A 16544-nucleotide genomic window follows, 5' to 3' on the forward strand; every position below is an offset into this window, starting at 1 on the left:
TATGCGTCATGAAATTCTCGGATTTTCGCGGTGAATTTTGAAACGTAAGTCATTACGAGCATTGTATTGAGCAATTACAAGCCCCTAGTGAAAAAATCTGAAGAAAACTAAAACCTAACATTAGACAAAATATATTTGCCAATTACACAATCGGAAAATGACAAGTGACATAATAAGAAGTAAGTACTTCAATTCAATGTTTTGTTCTTCAGTGTATTTAATCCTTATAATCCGTCCATGCACAGCCCAGAAAGATCATGTTGACGAGAAACAAGAAAAAATCACTACAGCTGATCTCAATTGAAAATAATAAAATGGAATTCCCGGTGATTTAAAAAGAAACAATAAACACCACAGAATGGCATTTTCTTTATTCTGACTCCACTGACCACACGAAGTACACACGAACAAGTTTTCACATTTCAACACTTCGTAAAAGTTTTGGAGGCGACCGCCCGGATGTCCACTGGACGATCGGCCTCAGGTACATTGAGTGAGCTTCAGAGAACTCTACAAACATTCAATGGAAGATTCGCCGCCGTATATAAACAACAGCTGCCAATGAAGTAATATTGCATAGCAGCAGTCCATCACACTCAGTAGGCGACCAGCAAATGGTCGGAATGCCAAACAGTCGAATCAAGCACAATCATCCTGGAAAGTTGGCATCCCCTCCTATGGGAAAATCAAACACTTTGCGGTCCGATCACGAGCACTCCAATGCGCCCTCAACGGCTGCACCTAGCGGAGCGGCAGCGGTGGTCGAGCGGTCGCAGCGGTTGGCGCAGGCGGAACGAAGGAGCGGCAGCGAAGGCCTAGCAGTTGTCGCGCAGCTCCAGCGGCAGAAGCGCTTCTCCGTGACCCTTACTGGTCTCGATGACCGCCTCCGGACCGCAGTACTGCCATCTGCGAAAACGCCACCATACAAGCGGATTGATTACCGACGTCAACGGAAGCACTGGGGTAGCCAGGTATTTCGTTCGAGGGGTCCAAAACCAGGGGGTAAAAGTTACGAAAAACAGGGTACTAACAAGCAGAGTGTTTGAAACTAATTTTAACAATCTAAAAAACTTCATTTGTCAAAGAAAACTTTTATAAATTCATGATTTTTCAATATTTTATTTTCTTTTATGAAGGAAAGTAATTGTGTTTTTATGTTCGGGGGGAATTCCGTTACACCTGAGTATTTTTCTTTGAATAAATTGTGATACTGTTTCAAATGTATTAAAAATGTCTGAAAATGTTGTATGGCTAGATACCCGGGGATCCGCATTCGGGATGCAATTGTATCTATATGCTTGTGTAGTAGGGTGGATCGCAAAAATCGATTTTTTTCAAATCCATCTGGCCCAGTGAAAAAAAGTTGTGGGACCGATCAAAAATAAGGCCTGAAAAATTTGAGACCTGTACGTGAACCCCTGACCATCGCTCAAATGCAATTTAGGGGGGGAGGGTCGAAATTCGAAAAATATAATATGTTATGGTCATTCCGCATAGATTTTGCCGAGTTACTGCCCTGTTTGGACAAATATTTCGTGCATTTTGACGTATCTGCCACCGTTTAGCCACAAAATGCCTAATTTGAGCCCGCGCCCGCGAATAAAATATTCCAACGCCCACGCAGCGTCGCGGATACAAGAACGGTAGGCCGATCCCGTCCCCCGCTCGCTTCTCCCCCTCCCACGCCTCGAATGCAGCAAAATTCACATCAAGTGCGTCTTTCTTCGTTAGTCTTTCTAATGCTTGATGTTTCAGCATCGTCCGGTAAGGAACAATCACGAAAGAATTACTCAATTATCTGCTTTCCAGTCTGTATTTCTTATGTCAGTGTCATTCCTCGTCTTTCGCTGCTGTCAACAAAGTTTTGGTAAATTCTTTCTCGTCTGCATGTATAATAAAAGGAATATTTTTTAATTCAAATTTGAACGGTCATCAATAGATCTTTAATTTCCACAGCGCTAAGCTAAGATATAGCTGAAGGAACTGGAGTCTATCCAATATATCATTAGCGGGTAGTCCTTTACGTCGATATTAAAATCCAGCAATTAAAAAAAATCTCAGATTGGTCGCCAAACGCATCCTTGCAGCATCGCAAATTGGGTCCCTAGATTACCCTCCCAATATTTATCTCGCAAATCTAAGTCAACGTAGTGCAATTAGCAAATAGACCACTGTAAGGGATGAAATACGATTTGATGCTTTCCAGGCGAATGATGTGGGTAAATTCTTTTCGGGGTTCAACAAAATTTATCCCTTAGGATGAGCCCCGAGTCGGAGCTTGAAATGTCGGTCATTATAGAAAAATTAACCCGGTGGGAATCCCGAGAAGAGTTTACCCACACCGCAAGGGATGTTGGAATTATGCTTATATGAAAGGGATGATGCCTCTTTTTTGGGCGGTATTCGCTTGGTACCATCATAATCAAATCCTTTTTAATTTTGTGTATTTACTTTTCACTCGGAAAGGAATCGATAATCGCAGATTTTATAACTTTTGCTAATCCTCCGACGGGGGAGGCAAACCTCCAAAAGTGGGACCCTGTTTCTTCAACTAACACCACACATTCCCCTCTAAACTTGTATTGATAAGTCCTCTTGCCTTTTTTCATCATACAAGAGTATAGTCTTTCATTCCAATAAAATGGAGCCCTTCGATGACACCTCTCTTTTCTTATTCACAGTAATTAGCATCTTTTTCTGTCTACGTAAGTAATTCTGGTGCACTAGCTTTGATTAACTTACGAAGTTATGACTTTTGCGTCAGCTAAAGTTGCGGGAATGATCATTGCTGTTGCTTGGTTCTTGCATATACCTCTATCACAGTTGGCAGACGCATTTTCCCCGAAGAAGTTCCAATTTGAGTTTATAGTCCTTGATGTTTATTTTATGAAGAAAGTAGAGATACAAATCGGCTAATTTCTCGTCAGTTTAATTTTTTCCGGTTGAATTGATGAAGAAAATTTTTGATACTATTTTCCCGTACAAGAATTGACGATGTTGACTCAACGCTCTCCGATGATACCCTTTTTTTCCTCAGTTGTCGAGTTTCTTTAGGATTCAATCCAGCAGCCATCATCTTTCCTTTCGCCAGCTTATCTCTTTAAATACTTTTTCATTGGGGGAACATTATGCTCCTCCATGCACTTACACGCAAAAATATCGCATAATTTTAAATGTTCCTTTAAAATTGTTTTGAGTTTTATACTTCAATAAAACCCTAGTGTAACACCTAATTTTGAGTGGTTTGTTTTGGTTTTTGGTGTGACGTAATACAAGCAAAAATAAGCAGCAGAGGTGGAGTGAGTTAATTAATAATTAATTGTTGTGATTGTTGACGGCGCGGGAGGAGGTGAAATGTGGGGACTCGGATTGTGATAGTTATGGCGGACGGGTGTTCCCTTGCTCCCGAGATTGTATCATTTAAAGTGAAATAAAATGTTTGAAAGTAACGTGAAAACGAAGTGAAATTAATTGAAACGTTACATTTTGGCGCCGCAACGTGTAGGGCACGACTTCTCGAGAGGATCGAGACCACGGAACGCCTGAGGAACGAGTCGCGTCGTAGAGAGCGGGAATTCAAGATGGCGGGAGTGAAAAAATTTTACGAACTGAAAAAGGTGGATTTACAAAGTTTGTTGAGGGATCGGGGATCGACGACCCAAGGGGCGAAATTTGAGCTGCAAGAGCGTTTAAAACCGCTTTTGATAAAAGAAGGGGTAGATATAGAGACACATGAGTTTGAGATGGAGACGCAGGACCAAGGATACAGTGACCTACGGGTGCTACTAAGACAGATGCTAGAAGAACAGAAGAGTCGAAATAGAAAATGGGAAGAAGAACGGGAGAGTCGAGATAGAAAATGGGAAGCAGAACGGGAGAGGCGAGATAGTAAACAAGAAGAAAGAGACAAAAAGTTGGAGGAGACAATGAAAAGCATCAACGAAGGGCTAGCGGCGTTTCGGCGAGAATGTAAGGGGAGAAAGGAAAAACAAGTGGAGGAAGTGCCCGGGAAGATGGCGGACGGACAACAATCCACCACAAAGGCAGCTGGGCTAGATGAGGAAGCAGTCCAACGCATCGTGCGTGAGAAAGACACGAGACCCGGCGTCACAATGACATCCGCGGTACAGTTGAAGGTACCGACGTTCGATGGGAGGCATACATCAGGACCCCGTGAGGAGCGTGCGTGGAGGACGTCGGGAGGCGCGTTCCAGCACAACCAGCAGCACGGATGGGACTCGAGGAAGTCGCAGCAGCAGGAGTGGCAGGCGTCGAGCCAGCAGAAAGAGGGACGACGAGACAATGACTTTCTCGGCGATGGATACTTTCACCGGCCGGGCGAGAGATCAGCTGATCAGCGGCCTGCACTAAACAATGTAGCGGAGGCGCGCCAACCGGAGCGACAGCACCTTGTCAATTCCATGATGGCGGAAGGAAGCAGTCACATAACCGAGCTTGGATCGGCGGGAGAAGGTGACTCTAAGAGGATCGCGAGAATATTTAGGATACATGAAGGTAACGTAAGAAGGGACGAAGGTCGGGTGGAGAGAAGAAGGAGGAAGGAGAAAAGGAGGAGAGTAAAATTTAAAATGGGGCAATTAGATAGGTGGCGAGAGTGGTTACACCCTGGAGAGACGGTGGAAGGGTGATGTGACAGGAGAAAAGTGAGGGTAAATACATGTGTAATAATTTGATATGGATGATTGCAGGAGTGTTTGTTGATTGTTTATTAAGTGCATGGTTGGTATTTATATGCTTGGAATGAATGATGACAGTGATGAATGAATGAGTAAAGTGAACGGAGAAGGGGAGTGATAAGTAAGAGAAGTGTGACAGATGGAATAATGAAATGCCGGTGTGTGAAGTGGAGTGAACTGTGTTTGTGTGATGGAAAGGGGGAAGTTCAAAACTGAAGGCGTTGGGGCCACGCCCGTAACCCATAATACTTTGTTTTGAAGGCTTTGAAAAAGAAAATTGCATGTCATTCCATTTTCTTTTCCAATGGGGCAAATGTAACACCTAATTTTGAGTGGTTTGTTTTGGTTTTTGGTGTGACGTAATACAAGCAAAAATAAGCAGCAGAGGTGGAGTGAGTTAATTAATAATTAATTGTTGTGATTGTTGACGGCGCGGGAGGAGGTGAAATGTGGGGACTCGGATTGTGATAGTTATGGCGGACGGGTGTTCCCTTGCTCCCGAGATTGTATCATTTAAAGTGAAATAAAATGTTTGAAAGTAACGTGAAAACGAAGTGAAATTAATTGAAACGTTACACTAGTTTTGGCCTATTCTGATTTTCCGTAAGTTTTAGTACTTCCTGTGGTACCGCTAAATCCATTTAGTCACATTCATAATGGAAGAGAAGCACGTCACCATAGTTTGCACACCATCATAGCCACTCGAGAAGCGTCTTCATAGACCGTAGGCTCCTTTCCTGCGTTCGCAGATCTGAAAATACTTCATCACTTCTCTAAAAGTGGTAACATCGATTTGTTTAACGCCGACGAGGCGCCAAATAAGGGACAAGTCGTCTCACTGCGCATCCTTTTTTACCTTCTACCATCTTCCGATTTACATTATCAAAGATGAGCCCCCTCCTAGCAGCACACGAGGGATGAATGTTGCTGCATTCGAGGCGTGGGAGGGGGAGAAGCGAGCGGGGAGGGGACGGGATCGGCCTACCGTTCTTGTATCCGCGACGCTGCGTGGGCGTTGAAATATTTTCTTCGCGGGCGCGGGCTCAAATTAGGCATTTTGTGGCTAAACGGTGGCAGATACGTCAAAATGCACGAAATATTTTTCCTAAAAGGTCAGTAACTCGGCAAAATCTATGCGGAATGACCATAAAATATTATATTTTTCGAATTTTGACCCAGCCCCCCTAAATTGCATTTGAGCGAGGGTTAGGGGTTCACGTGGAGGTCTCAAATTTTTCAGGCCTTATTTGTGATCGGTCCCACAACGTTTTTTCATTGGGTCAGATGGATTTGAAAAAAATCGATTTTTTCGATCCGCCCTATTGTGTAGGTTTATATTTTGTTTTTGCTTTTAGTTTTTTCTCTATTTTTTGCATTTACTGAGTCTTGATGTAGTGTTTTTTTTCTTTGAACCTTTGTCAAATGATTTTTACTTAATTGTTGTGCACTTGTAAATTATCTCATGGGCCAAATGGCCCACGATAATAAATTAATTGAATCGAATTCGAACCCGGACCTCCCCTCGCTACAGAAGCTTAGAGATTCCTCCGAAGATAAATGCATGGGGAACTAGTAACGCTGCGGTAACTATAATATGACTTTTAAAACAGAATGATAATCGGAGTATAGATGGGATGACGTTGATTGGACAGCCAGCAGTTGGATGTGCACAATGCATTAGCAATTCTCAACGGAACAGAGTGTGCCAGCCAAGTGGCGGAAATGTATCTAGGAGTCAAACGACGACTTTTATGTATGTACTTAATTGACACTGGGCAGAGGATCGTTTAATCTCAATCGCCGCATATCACAAGCAATGAATTAATCTTATTAACCATGGCAGTTAGTAATTATACTCGTTTTCAACTATAGACGTGGAATATTTTGGCATATGTGGTCTAGGTTAAGGCTTGCCATTAATGTGCTAGACTTTGACTACGTCAGAATTCACTCTATCATGATCATCAAAAGAGCGTATTAGCTTCTCCATCGATCAGCAACTAAAAGAACAATTGGGGCGGTCAACAGTTGAAAGAATGTCATTGTAACAATTTATGTACATCATTTAACGATTCAAGTATCTTTTGATTGTACTTTTTACTACTATTTTTGTTATTTCAATGAATGCTCCTCTCCTATGCGTCCATATTTCCACATAATCGCCGCATCTTCGGGGAAATGGGGAATTATTTAGAATAATATTTATTCAATAGTAATAATCAGTCATTAATATGCCCTCGAATACAAACAAAAATTATCTCACATTCACTAATTTGACGTCAAGTGTATTAATCTGGGATAAAAACCTTATATTCTGAGAGCAATAAATGGTTTGGAAAATATGACGGATGAAAACTTTAAAAACAAGTAAAAGTAATGTTGCGAATGAATTCCAGAGGTAGTTGACATCCTTATGTGAGGTTGACGTCGAAGGGCTGGCGCAATTCTACTCAGAATGGACTTCATACATTTCTGACAATATTTCTGCTACTACTACATAGCTCTGACAGTGGCGCCGACTCCATGGGGCCTGAGGTGGCCTGAGCCTCCTCGAAAATTCGTTATGGGTATGAGGAAAAAATGTGTCAGGCTTGTCGATTTTCCCTGCAGTTTCCAGATATCGATATACGAGTTATCAGGCTTCTATAGTTGATCATATGACTCTTCTAAAATGCTTAAAAAACTTAAAACTCACTACATATACAATTTTCCGGGGCAAGATCCCCGGCTTTGGCCCCCCCAATATTTTTTGTAAGTCGTCATCCCTGAACTCTGGCAACATTGCTCATGACAAGACCTACGAGGTACAATGGCGAACGTCGAGAATAATATTAACTGAACGCTGAACTTTATATTACCATCACTCCATCCATCTTTAATCACTGTTTCATCTCGAGGTGGAATGAAACCTTGCATTGCAAAACCAACCCAAATGCCATGATTGCCATCTTTTCCATTGCCTTTCTTTTCTTCTGTCCCTTGGTTCCGGCTATACTCACGAGAGGCCCTCCTGGCTGGTGACGTGAACCCGCTCCACGAAGAGGCGATCCGGGGGGCTCTTCTTCAGGCCTGAAGACGGCTTGAAGAGGATGCGGGCGCGGAGGCGCGGCGTCTTCAGTGCGCTCAAACTGCCGCTCTTCAGCGCCACCACGCTCGACGCACCGCGACCGCCATGCAGTGTCTCCACCGTGTGGCGGAGAGGGTAAACCCTGCGGCGAGGAAAACATGGCGACTCCGCGTGAATTTGTGTACTAGGATATTGTATACTATTCAGCTATGTATACTATTGTGCTACCTCCGTCACAGTTCAAAAGTGGCAATCGCATTTAAATGCCTTTTAACAAATGGGGCATTCGAATAACATTCATGTTTTCGTCACTATTTCAAGTGTGTCATTTATGGGAATAACAAAAGGGATACTGTAATGAGGTGTACCTCAAGGAGATGTATTAAGACCTCTCTTGTTCCAACTTTACCTGAATGAAATAAGTGCCGCGGTCTCAAGCAATATTAGTCTCTTCGCAGGCGATGCAGCTGAATGTCCAGAGAAATTGATAGAAAGTCCGAAGAGTTATAGGGCGCCTCCGTAGTGCAGCTGATTAAGAATGAAATATTGGTAAAGGCCATTTTACACAAGGCACGTAAAGGCACAATCTGACGTGTGTACGAAGGCGCAGTCAAAAATTGCGTCGTGTAAAGTGGTGAATTGCTAGAACACATGCGAGAATGCGTGGACGTGAGATGGCAAAATAGCCCCTGTTCTAATTTCGTTCATGCATTCGTAAAATTCCACGCCATTTTAGACATTAATGCAGTTCTAACCTGCGAAATTCCGGGCCCCGTGTAAAACGGCCTTAAGAGAGGGCTCTGAGTGACACGAAGGAAAGAGGTCCATCAGTAAAGAGACAGGCGGTTATTTAGGAGAAGAGAAACGGAATCATTAGAATCCTTGTAGACCTGCACATGAGGTTCAAAACCTTAACTGCCATTAACTTGTCCATACTATACTTTAACTACGCTAATTATTTTTTACGCGCCCGCGCTTTTCAATGCAGGTCCACAGAGGGATAGGCGCGTTTCTAATTTTAAAATGTAGAAAAAAGGCAGGGTCTTATATACAAATTTAATTGGAATGTTCATGTACAAATTGAGGTCAGAGGACCTCTTTAAACACAACAATGGAAGTAATTACACTATCCTCTGTTAAACGCGCATGATGACTCATACTTACGTATCAACAGGAGACTTGAATGTGGAATCAGCCGCATTTTGATAAAAGTTATTTAAAGAATGCGAGATATAATTGCAAATGAACAAATGTATCAGTTTGTGCGCCGTTAACGTCAGGAATATTTACCGTTTTTTTAATTATTTAAAAACCAATTTTAGGAAACAATAGCAATATTTAGGAAGTAAGATATGCCGTCGCATGTTTTCTGATAAATTCTGTGCATTTTGGTACCTCATTTGTAGAGTTTGGTTGCGTATAAGTTGAGAAAAGGTATCTATACAGTAGAAATAATATAGAAGATTAATTATTAAGTGCAAATATAATAATCATTTAATACATTTTTGCAAAGTTGAAGACAGTTGAAAGGGATATATGGCTGATACAGAGGCGGTCGCTGACAAAGATGAATCTTTTCCGGTCGCCACCGCATTGCAGATTTGCAGATACGCTTTTATTTACACACTTATAAAACGCTCAAATAGTTCTTCATTCGTTCCTGTGAGCCGAATTACAATCCACGTATCATAATCATAAATAGATAAAAAGAAAATACCAGTGTGACATTTAAAAAAATATATTAAATATATTTACAAAAAATCAACGCACCAATATGAGAATTTATTACTGTAATCAATTTCTTCTTCTGTGCAGCAAATTGCTAGTTTTAAATTTCCTTTTCACCAAAAAAAATATTTTACTCCGACAACGCAAATAAACGAATTAATTTTGCATATTTGTGCACTGCCTGGTTGGGGTGAGTCAATGAACCAACTGCAAAGGCGTTGGGAAACGCGCCTTTTTCATTGCCATTTCATCGTGATCGAAATCTCAACAGCCAACGATAAACAACTCTGGTTCTAATATTTTCGGCTTCAATAACGCGCTACATCGCAGTGGAGAGCCTATTTTCGCTGAAAATTGTGCAATTTAATCAAAGAGCGTATAAATCCTTATAAAAAAGCTAAGCTGAGCGTTTTTGTCACCTGTTTAGGCCCAAAAGGTCTGCAAGACGATCGCCTAAGACATACAATCAGCTCCGCGAAAAGGGGGTCAAAGCAGCAATAACGAATGAAGGCGAGTTTTGCGTCATTTCAGCAGCCAATCACGGAAGATCCAACACTAAAATCGGGCAGACAGCTTCACCCTCCTCAGGAAGGGGATCTCACACCCAACAGCTCACAGCTACCCAGACAGAAATTTGCCTCGGAGGGAGTTTGAGAAGTGGTTTGGGTTGCCTCTGCTGGTAATTGGCTGTCAAATCGGTCGCATCCGAATGCCATAAATTTCGTTATAATGATCGACAGCTCCTAGCCACAAAACTATATCTAGAAAATTCATTCCATTAAGGCGCACCTTGATTTTCTGATCCACAAAATTGTGTGTGTGTGTGTTTGAGCCATATAATAATCGTATCCAAAATTTCGTCCATAAATGGTATGTCAGAATCTTCTGCAAATCTTATCCTCAGAAAACTGTTAGAATATTGAGATAAAAAATGAACATAGTTTTCATACATTATTTATAGTTTGAAAAAAAAATCCAGTTCACAAAACAAAAATTAAATTATTTTCGATATTCGGCTTTTTGGACTTGTATGCCGGCATACGATTTTGAGGACGATATTTCAAATACGCTCAATATTATATGGCTCAATTTTTTTAGACTAGAATTTCAAGGTACGCCTGAATGGAATGCTTTTTTGAAGTGAAAACTTCTTTAGCGGCGTTAAGCACTTTTGTGGGATGGGAAAAAAGCATAGAATTCGCGTGAGCGTCACCGACCCGACACCGCAATCGCTACAGCGAGATATACATATGTATAGTGTGTATAGTGTATACAATGGTATAGGTTGCGTCACCGCTATACTTTTACATACTGAATACTGGCATCTGTCTACTTCTAGTTCTATACTGTACATATGTACTTTTTCTATACAGTGCGCATTATTTTGTAGACTGTTAATAGAGATTAATATATAAACTTTGTTAATATATTATTAATATATATACTGTTAAAGTCTTTTTTTATATTAAAATTTAAAATAAAAATCTATATTGTATAAAAATCTATAGTGTAGATATGTATAGATTTCAAGTATATTGTAAAAGTTCATTAAATATAAAGAGCTCGTGCATGAACGTGCAGAAGAGTGTACACGCTATAAAAATACAGGTCACTACAATTTAAGGCAGTTTCTTTTATGTGCATAGTGAACAATTATAGGTTTAAAGTTTTTTTTATAAAGGATTATAATGATTTCAGTTTTCACTTCTGTCGGCCATCCCACGACTGCCCCGTTTTTTTTAGTTACTAATTTACGGCTAGGAGTGGTCGATGTGTGATATTTGTTTTTTTTATTTTGCTGACATTTATCGCGAAAATTTGTTTTTTTTTTTCAAAAACGGACAACAACGGACGTTAATATGGCTTGGTCTCTTGCTATTGGTTAGTTTGCAATCTCCTGCTGATTTTTCAAAAACTTACAACTTTTGTGTTACAATTATCGACATATTTCTTCAAAGTGGCAGAATTTACGAAATGTAACTACAAACAAACGAATTGACAGAGGCCAATATGTCGATTACACCATTCTAATTCAGAATCTAAGTGTCATCTCCCCAGTTATCACCGTATCTATGGGAAGTCGCCAGTTCTTGACGCTCTTGTTTACACTTTGTCAACAATCGAACTGAAATTCGATAAAATCATGATAGGAGCCGGCTCAGCCAATCAGGCGACGCGCTCGGTGCCAACGTCATCGAAACGAAGTAATTTGCGATCATTTTCGCGATGAACGCTGAACAGGAGTGTTACTTTCAGCCGCGCTGGGAAGAAGACCGATAAAGGAGTGTGGAAAACGGCGGATACGGCGTTGTTTGCATTTGTACTTAAGATTTCAAGTGAAAACATCTCGCATGTGTGGTCAATGCACTTACATTTTAGAGTTGTGAGGGACAGGAATAAGTGGTGCAGTCCATTTTGCACTTGAGTGATCCTTCATAAGTGCCGTGAATGGTGAAATATACACCTTTGCAAATGGTATCATACTATATGCTTATACAGTGATTAACAAGTTCCGCTGTATATTGCTGGTTTTTGCGCATCTTTGACTTTTCTCTTGGCTTGCATGTGAGTGATTTTTCCGAACGTATTGACCGTGAAGTGCATAAAAATGCTTGCCACGAGATATTTTCCTCAAATTTTAATGGTACGGAGTGCTTACTGCAGCTTATGAAGTGTGTTTACATAGAATTTAATGGTTCTCAGTGAAAATACTTGTTATTTCTCATGAACGCATGAACAATTATCAAATGAATGGACGAATATTTAACATTGAAAAAATTTTTGAAGCTTTACGACCGTTGGTAAATTATGCAATACGTATTATACTAGAATTTAAACGTTCAGATGTCCAACGCATTCATCGTCCCCATATATTAGAAAAATCTCGAGGTCCCTAATTTGTTCATGTGTTTTGTTACCCTCTGCACATTGAATTTTATGTCTATAATATAATATATTGAATAAATCCGATGTAAATGCTGTAAAAATTCTTTCTCTTCGAATTCTCTCATATCGAGATTTCTATTTTCACACCAAATTTTCGGCATGCCCTCAGAGGTTTTGATTACCTAATGTCGTTGTGTTATTTATTTCTACTACTGGTGCATTTGAATTTTACCGTCAACCTGAATCCTACGTCAACCGTATGCCTGGATCCTACCTCAAGAGGATTTTAATTCAGGATTAACGTAATACTATGAATTCTCTTTCATTTGCCATATTTAATTACGGTGCACACAAGTGACTCCGACTATTTTATCAATTGCAAGTGAGAATGTCATTGCATAATGTCATTACATAAACAAAAATTTTGAAAAATAAAAAATAAACATTTTTTAAACCTTTTCCTGTATAAAAAGTACGTTTATGGGAGAATGACCCACAAATACTGTTAAATTACTCGAATGCAGGGAAAATATTAGAAAAGGACATTTATAATCTTAAATCAGGAAGATTTCAGCATGCAATTATTTCATAGGACGTCAGCCTTTTCGTGGTTAAAATATCCCTTCGTATTTTTCAAGGATTCATTGCAAAATTCACTCGTGTCTGCCGTAGTATACTCGGAGCATGCTAAGAGATATTAACGCAAAAAAAATTAAACGCATAAAAAATTATAAAATCTTTATATTATATATTTTCTTGTATATCTTATATATTATCTTGCAAATGCGTCTCAATAAATACATTTATCAATGACATCACCGAATACTTTATTCGTATAAATTTCACATGCAACTTCAAATACGCGTCTTTTAAAATAACAAAATCACATGCTGACTTACCTATCTCTTGCGTATTTCATTCATTGCTATAATCGCAATATACGTTCCTTGTGGGTCATTACTGCTATAACGGAAGTCATGTGAATAGTAAATAACGATTGGAATGCCTACCAACCCATTCATAAAAATGTTTCTTTTTTATCATCAAGGGTTTCCTTCCAGCAAGTGAGTCTGACGCAAAGTAAATTATATTCACAATGGAAATGCCTGTCTCATACCTTTCTTGGTTCGTTTAAATCCACATTTCATAAGTACCATATGGATTCTTGTAGCTGCCATTCATTAATCGTCGCAAAACTCGCTGAAAAAGAAATAACACATTCGCGACAGTGAATTCGAATACATACCGCCATGCGTTCCGCTCTTCCCTTTGCTTCGGCATGTCCACTATTTGTTCCAGAATCAATTCATTCGTGGAAACAGATGACGTTGTTTCTACAAGTTGTAAAATATTGCGAGCCTTCGGGAATGACAGCATGATGCAACTTCGTTTACGTTGCTAGGGAGTTCAAGAAGGTTGGTCAAATTAGTGGAATAGCCCTTCAGCTGCCCCTGGGCTGATGGCCACCTAAGTGCACGTATAGCGGGAAGTCGATACAAGGGTCCACCACTAATTAATTCGTATCATGGAATAAAGCCCCCAAAAGGCGCCTGGCTACATGCCCGCCTTCATACAAATATGCAGAGAGAAAGAAATAGGGGAGTCAATGAATGAATGAATGAATGAGGCTTACTTTGTGTTGAGGTTGAATGCCGTGGATGCGTTGCCGTGCAGGAGCATCAGTTGGAGGTCACCGCGGACGGAGAGCGTTCGTGGCGACAGCGACACGTGCACGCGAACCTGCTGGCCTGCGAAACAACCAATCAGCCATCAGCACAGCACACCCTCAGCCAACACCTAAGGAACATTCGGATTCACCACCTCAGTGTGGCGTGACACTGAGGGTGCGGAACCCTTTAAAAGGGCGCCCTCGTCGCCTTTAATATTGTTGCCAAGGAACGCTTGCCTTTTTATGTTTATGTAGCCAAGAGGATGATTGAGTTTGTGGCGGTCATTGACTGAACGCTCCAATCAATTCATGTGATGCATGAAGAGATGCAATTCCGAAGCAGGCTCACTCATCGGCTGTACCTTGGTAAATCATCATCTAAATCTTCTTCTCCCTTTCATAACAGCGCCATTCCTTCCGCATTCTCATTGGTACTTTAGGATCGAATAAAAGGGAATAGCAGAAGATATTGGACTAGTGAGACCTTTCCGAGGTAAGCTGAGAAGGGAAAGCTGAAATACAGACCGATGCTCCTTGACTATAATTTACAAGACTAATGTTAAACAAACACCCCCCGAAAAGCTACTTCGGAGCCCTATGAACGACAGTTTTGACGTCAGACCCATCCGAATTGACCGCGCTCCTCGTCAACTCTTCCTATACGTAAGAATACTAAAAAATCTTACAAATTTAGAAGTGTGTTGTATTATAAAAGACGATGATGAAGGTGTACGCCACCAAGTTACACCTTCCGCCACGGAGTGAAAGAACAGGGTCTTTTCTTCAATCTGAAAGCAAACAAATTGACTCAATTTGAGAAAAATATTTTTTTATTTCACCTATGAAGTGTAAAATAAAACTTTATGGACGATCCTCACATAATTATATGTTACCATGGTATTAGCTTTCATATTTAAGTGCAATCGCTTTGAAATGGACAGATCTCCGCGGGAAACTTTCGCTTCCATTTCAGGGTTCCGTTTAGGCGACAAGGTATGGAGAATGCATGCATGGAGAATACAGCATCGTAGAATGGATGATTAATTCACTCCGTTCTCATTTCACGCATTTTAATTAAAACACGAACGGGTTAAATTCAAGCACATTGTTTTTCAGGGTGCAACCTCCAAAGGCAGATTTAACGTGGCGTAGGGTAGCGTCGAACGCGGTTGTGTTCAAGTAGACAACGAGGACATAACGGAAATTTCTACCATCATGCCATCATCCAAAGAAGTACAACCTGTGATTGTAGAAGTAATAGAGGCGCAGATGTACATGTAAAAGCATATTTAAAATACTTCGCTTGTAGCGTGGCGTTGAGTCCTCCTTTCCCCCGTTGACATTGCCCTGAGTCGGCGAGGAAGCAGACCCCCGAGCCGAGGCCCCGATTGATTCAGGGCCCTCGGACCGACAACTTTGAAGTCAGGCCCCCCACCCAATTGACCACGCCCCCTTTCAAAGGCTCTTGGAATTTCGACGACTTTGATCATTCATCGTGTAAAATTATTCGTCATCCTCTATCACCCCTCGGCGCGACCTCTCTTTTTAACATGCCAGTTCTCAAGTGAGTATCCAAGAAATACTCAATCCTAGAAGCACCATTTCGAGCACTTATGTCAGACACACTCACCGCAGTAGGGTTTGGTGGCGCGGGTGACGAGGAAGAGCGGTCCCCGGCCGGGGCCCCCACTCCACCCGCCAGCGCCCTCCACTTCCCCGGGGCGACCCAGCACGGCGCAAGAGCCGCTGTCGCACGAGAAGCAGTCGCCGTGCACGAAGCTCCGCTCGAAGTCCTTGAGTCCGGGACAGGGGAAGCCCACGAGGCGACACTCGGGAGATAGCAGCGACTCGAGGAAGAGGTCCAGCGAGCGACTGTGGCTGCAGGCGCGGATGGCCGTGCCGTTGGTCGAACGCTGGTCTGCAGCGGACAGAGACAACGGTATAGGCGGATGCACTCTAGAGACCAGAACCCCAAGGGCGAGGCTTCGAATCCAGAAGCAGGGAGTAAGGATAGGTGAGTGATATTTACATTAAGGTAGCCAGGGGAAGGGAATGAACAAAGGAGCAACCACGAAGCAAACCGAATTCTCTATTCCTAGGGAGATCATCCTATGAGATCCAATTATCCAACAGTTTTTCCTTCGACGGCAAAGCTAGGAGTGGACGTGCAAGCTAATGCGCAAAAATTGGCAGGGCAGACTGTGGAGGAGGGATTTATATCAGCAACCGTGTGCTCTCTGTATTTGCGGAGACTTCGGGCGTTAAAGTCTCCAGGTTGAAACAGACAGTATTGCAATATCACAATGTTGCTCCTAGGTTTCAGCACACGGACGCACTGAATGCGCAATTGAAGAAAGGCAACCCTGCACAACACATGGCGTCATTCATGGTTCGCCTTCTTTCTGAGTAATGTCGCCGCCATTAATTTTAACTGTTGTCGGGCATTGAAGTCTTTGAGTTACGCTCATGTTTTTGTCCAAGTAAAGACGGTTTTACC

General features: G+C 41.5%; 1 protein-coding gene across 1 annotated transcript in view; it reads right to left on the reverse strand.

Moving 5' to 3' along the window:
• Positions 1–340: 340 nt before the first annotated feature.
• The window catches only part of LOC124171779 (inactive pancreatic lipase-related protein 1-like), a 28228-nt gene continuing 12024 nt past the window's right edge, over positions 341–16544 (reverse strand). Inside the window, exons 6-9 of the mRNA XM_046551133.1 lie at positions 15678–15965; positions 14012–14126; positions 7697–7906; positions 341–906 (exon numbers count right to left, since the gene is read on the reverse strand). Of these exons, the coding sequence (XP_046407089.1) occupies positions 816–906; positions 7697–7906; positions 14012–14126; positions 15678–15965 (704 nt within the window). The 3' untranslated portion in view covers positions 341–815. The remainder of the gene's footprint in view (positions 907–7696; positions 7907–14011; positions 14127–15677; positions 15966–16544) is intronic.

The sequence above is a fragment of the Ischnura elegans genome, chromosome 1, assembly GCF_921293095.1.
Source record: "Ischnura elegans chromosome 1, ioIscEleg1.1, whole genome shotgun sequence".
NCBI classification, from domain to species: Eukaryota; Metazoa; Arthropoda; class Insecta; order Odonata; family Coenagrionidae; genus Ischnura; species Ischnura elegans.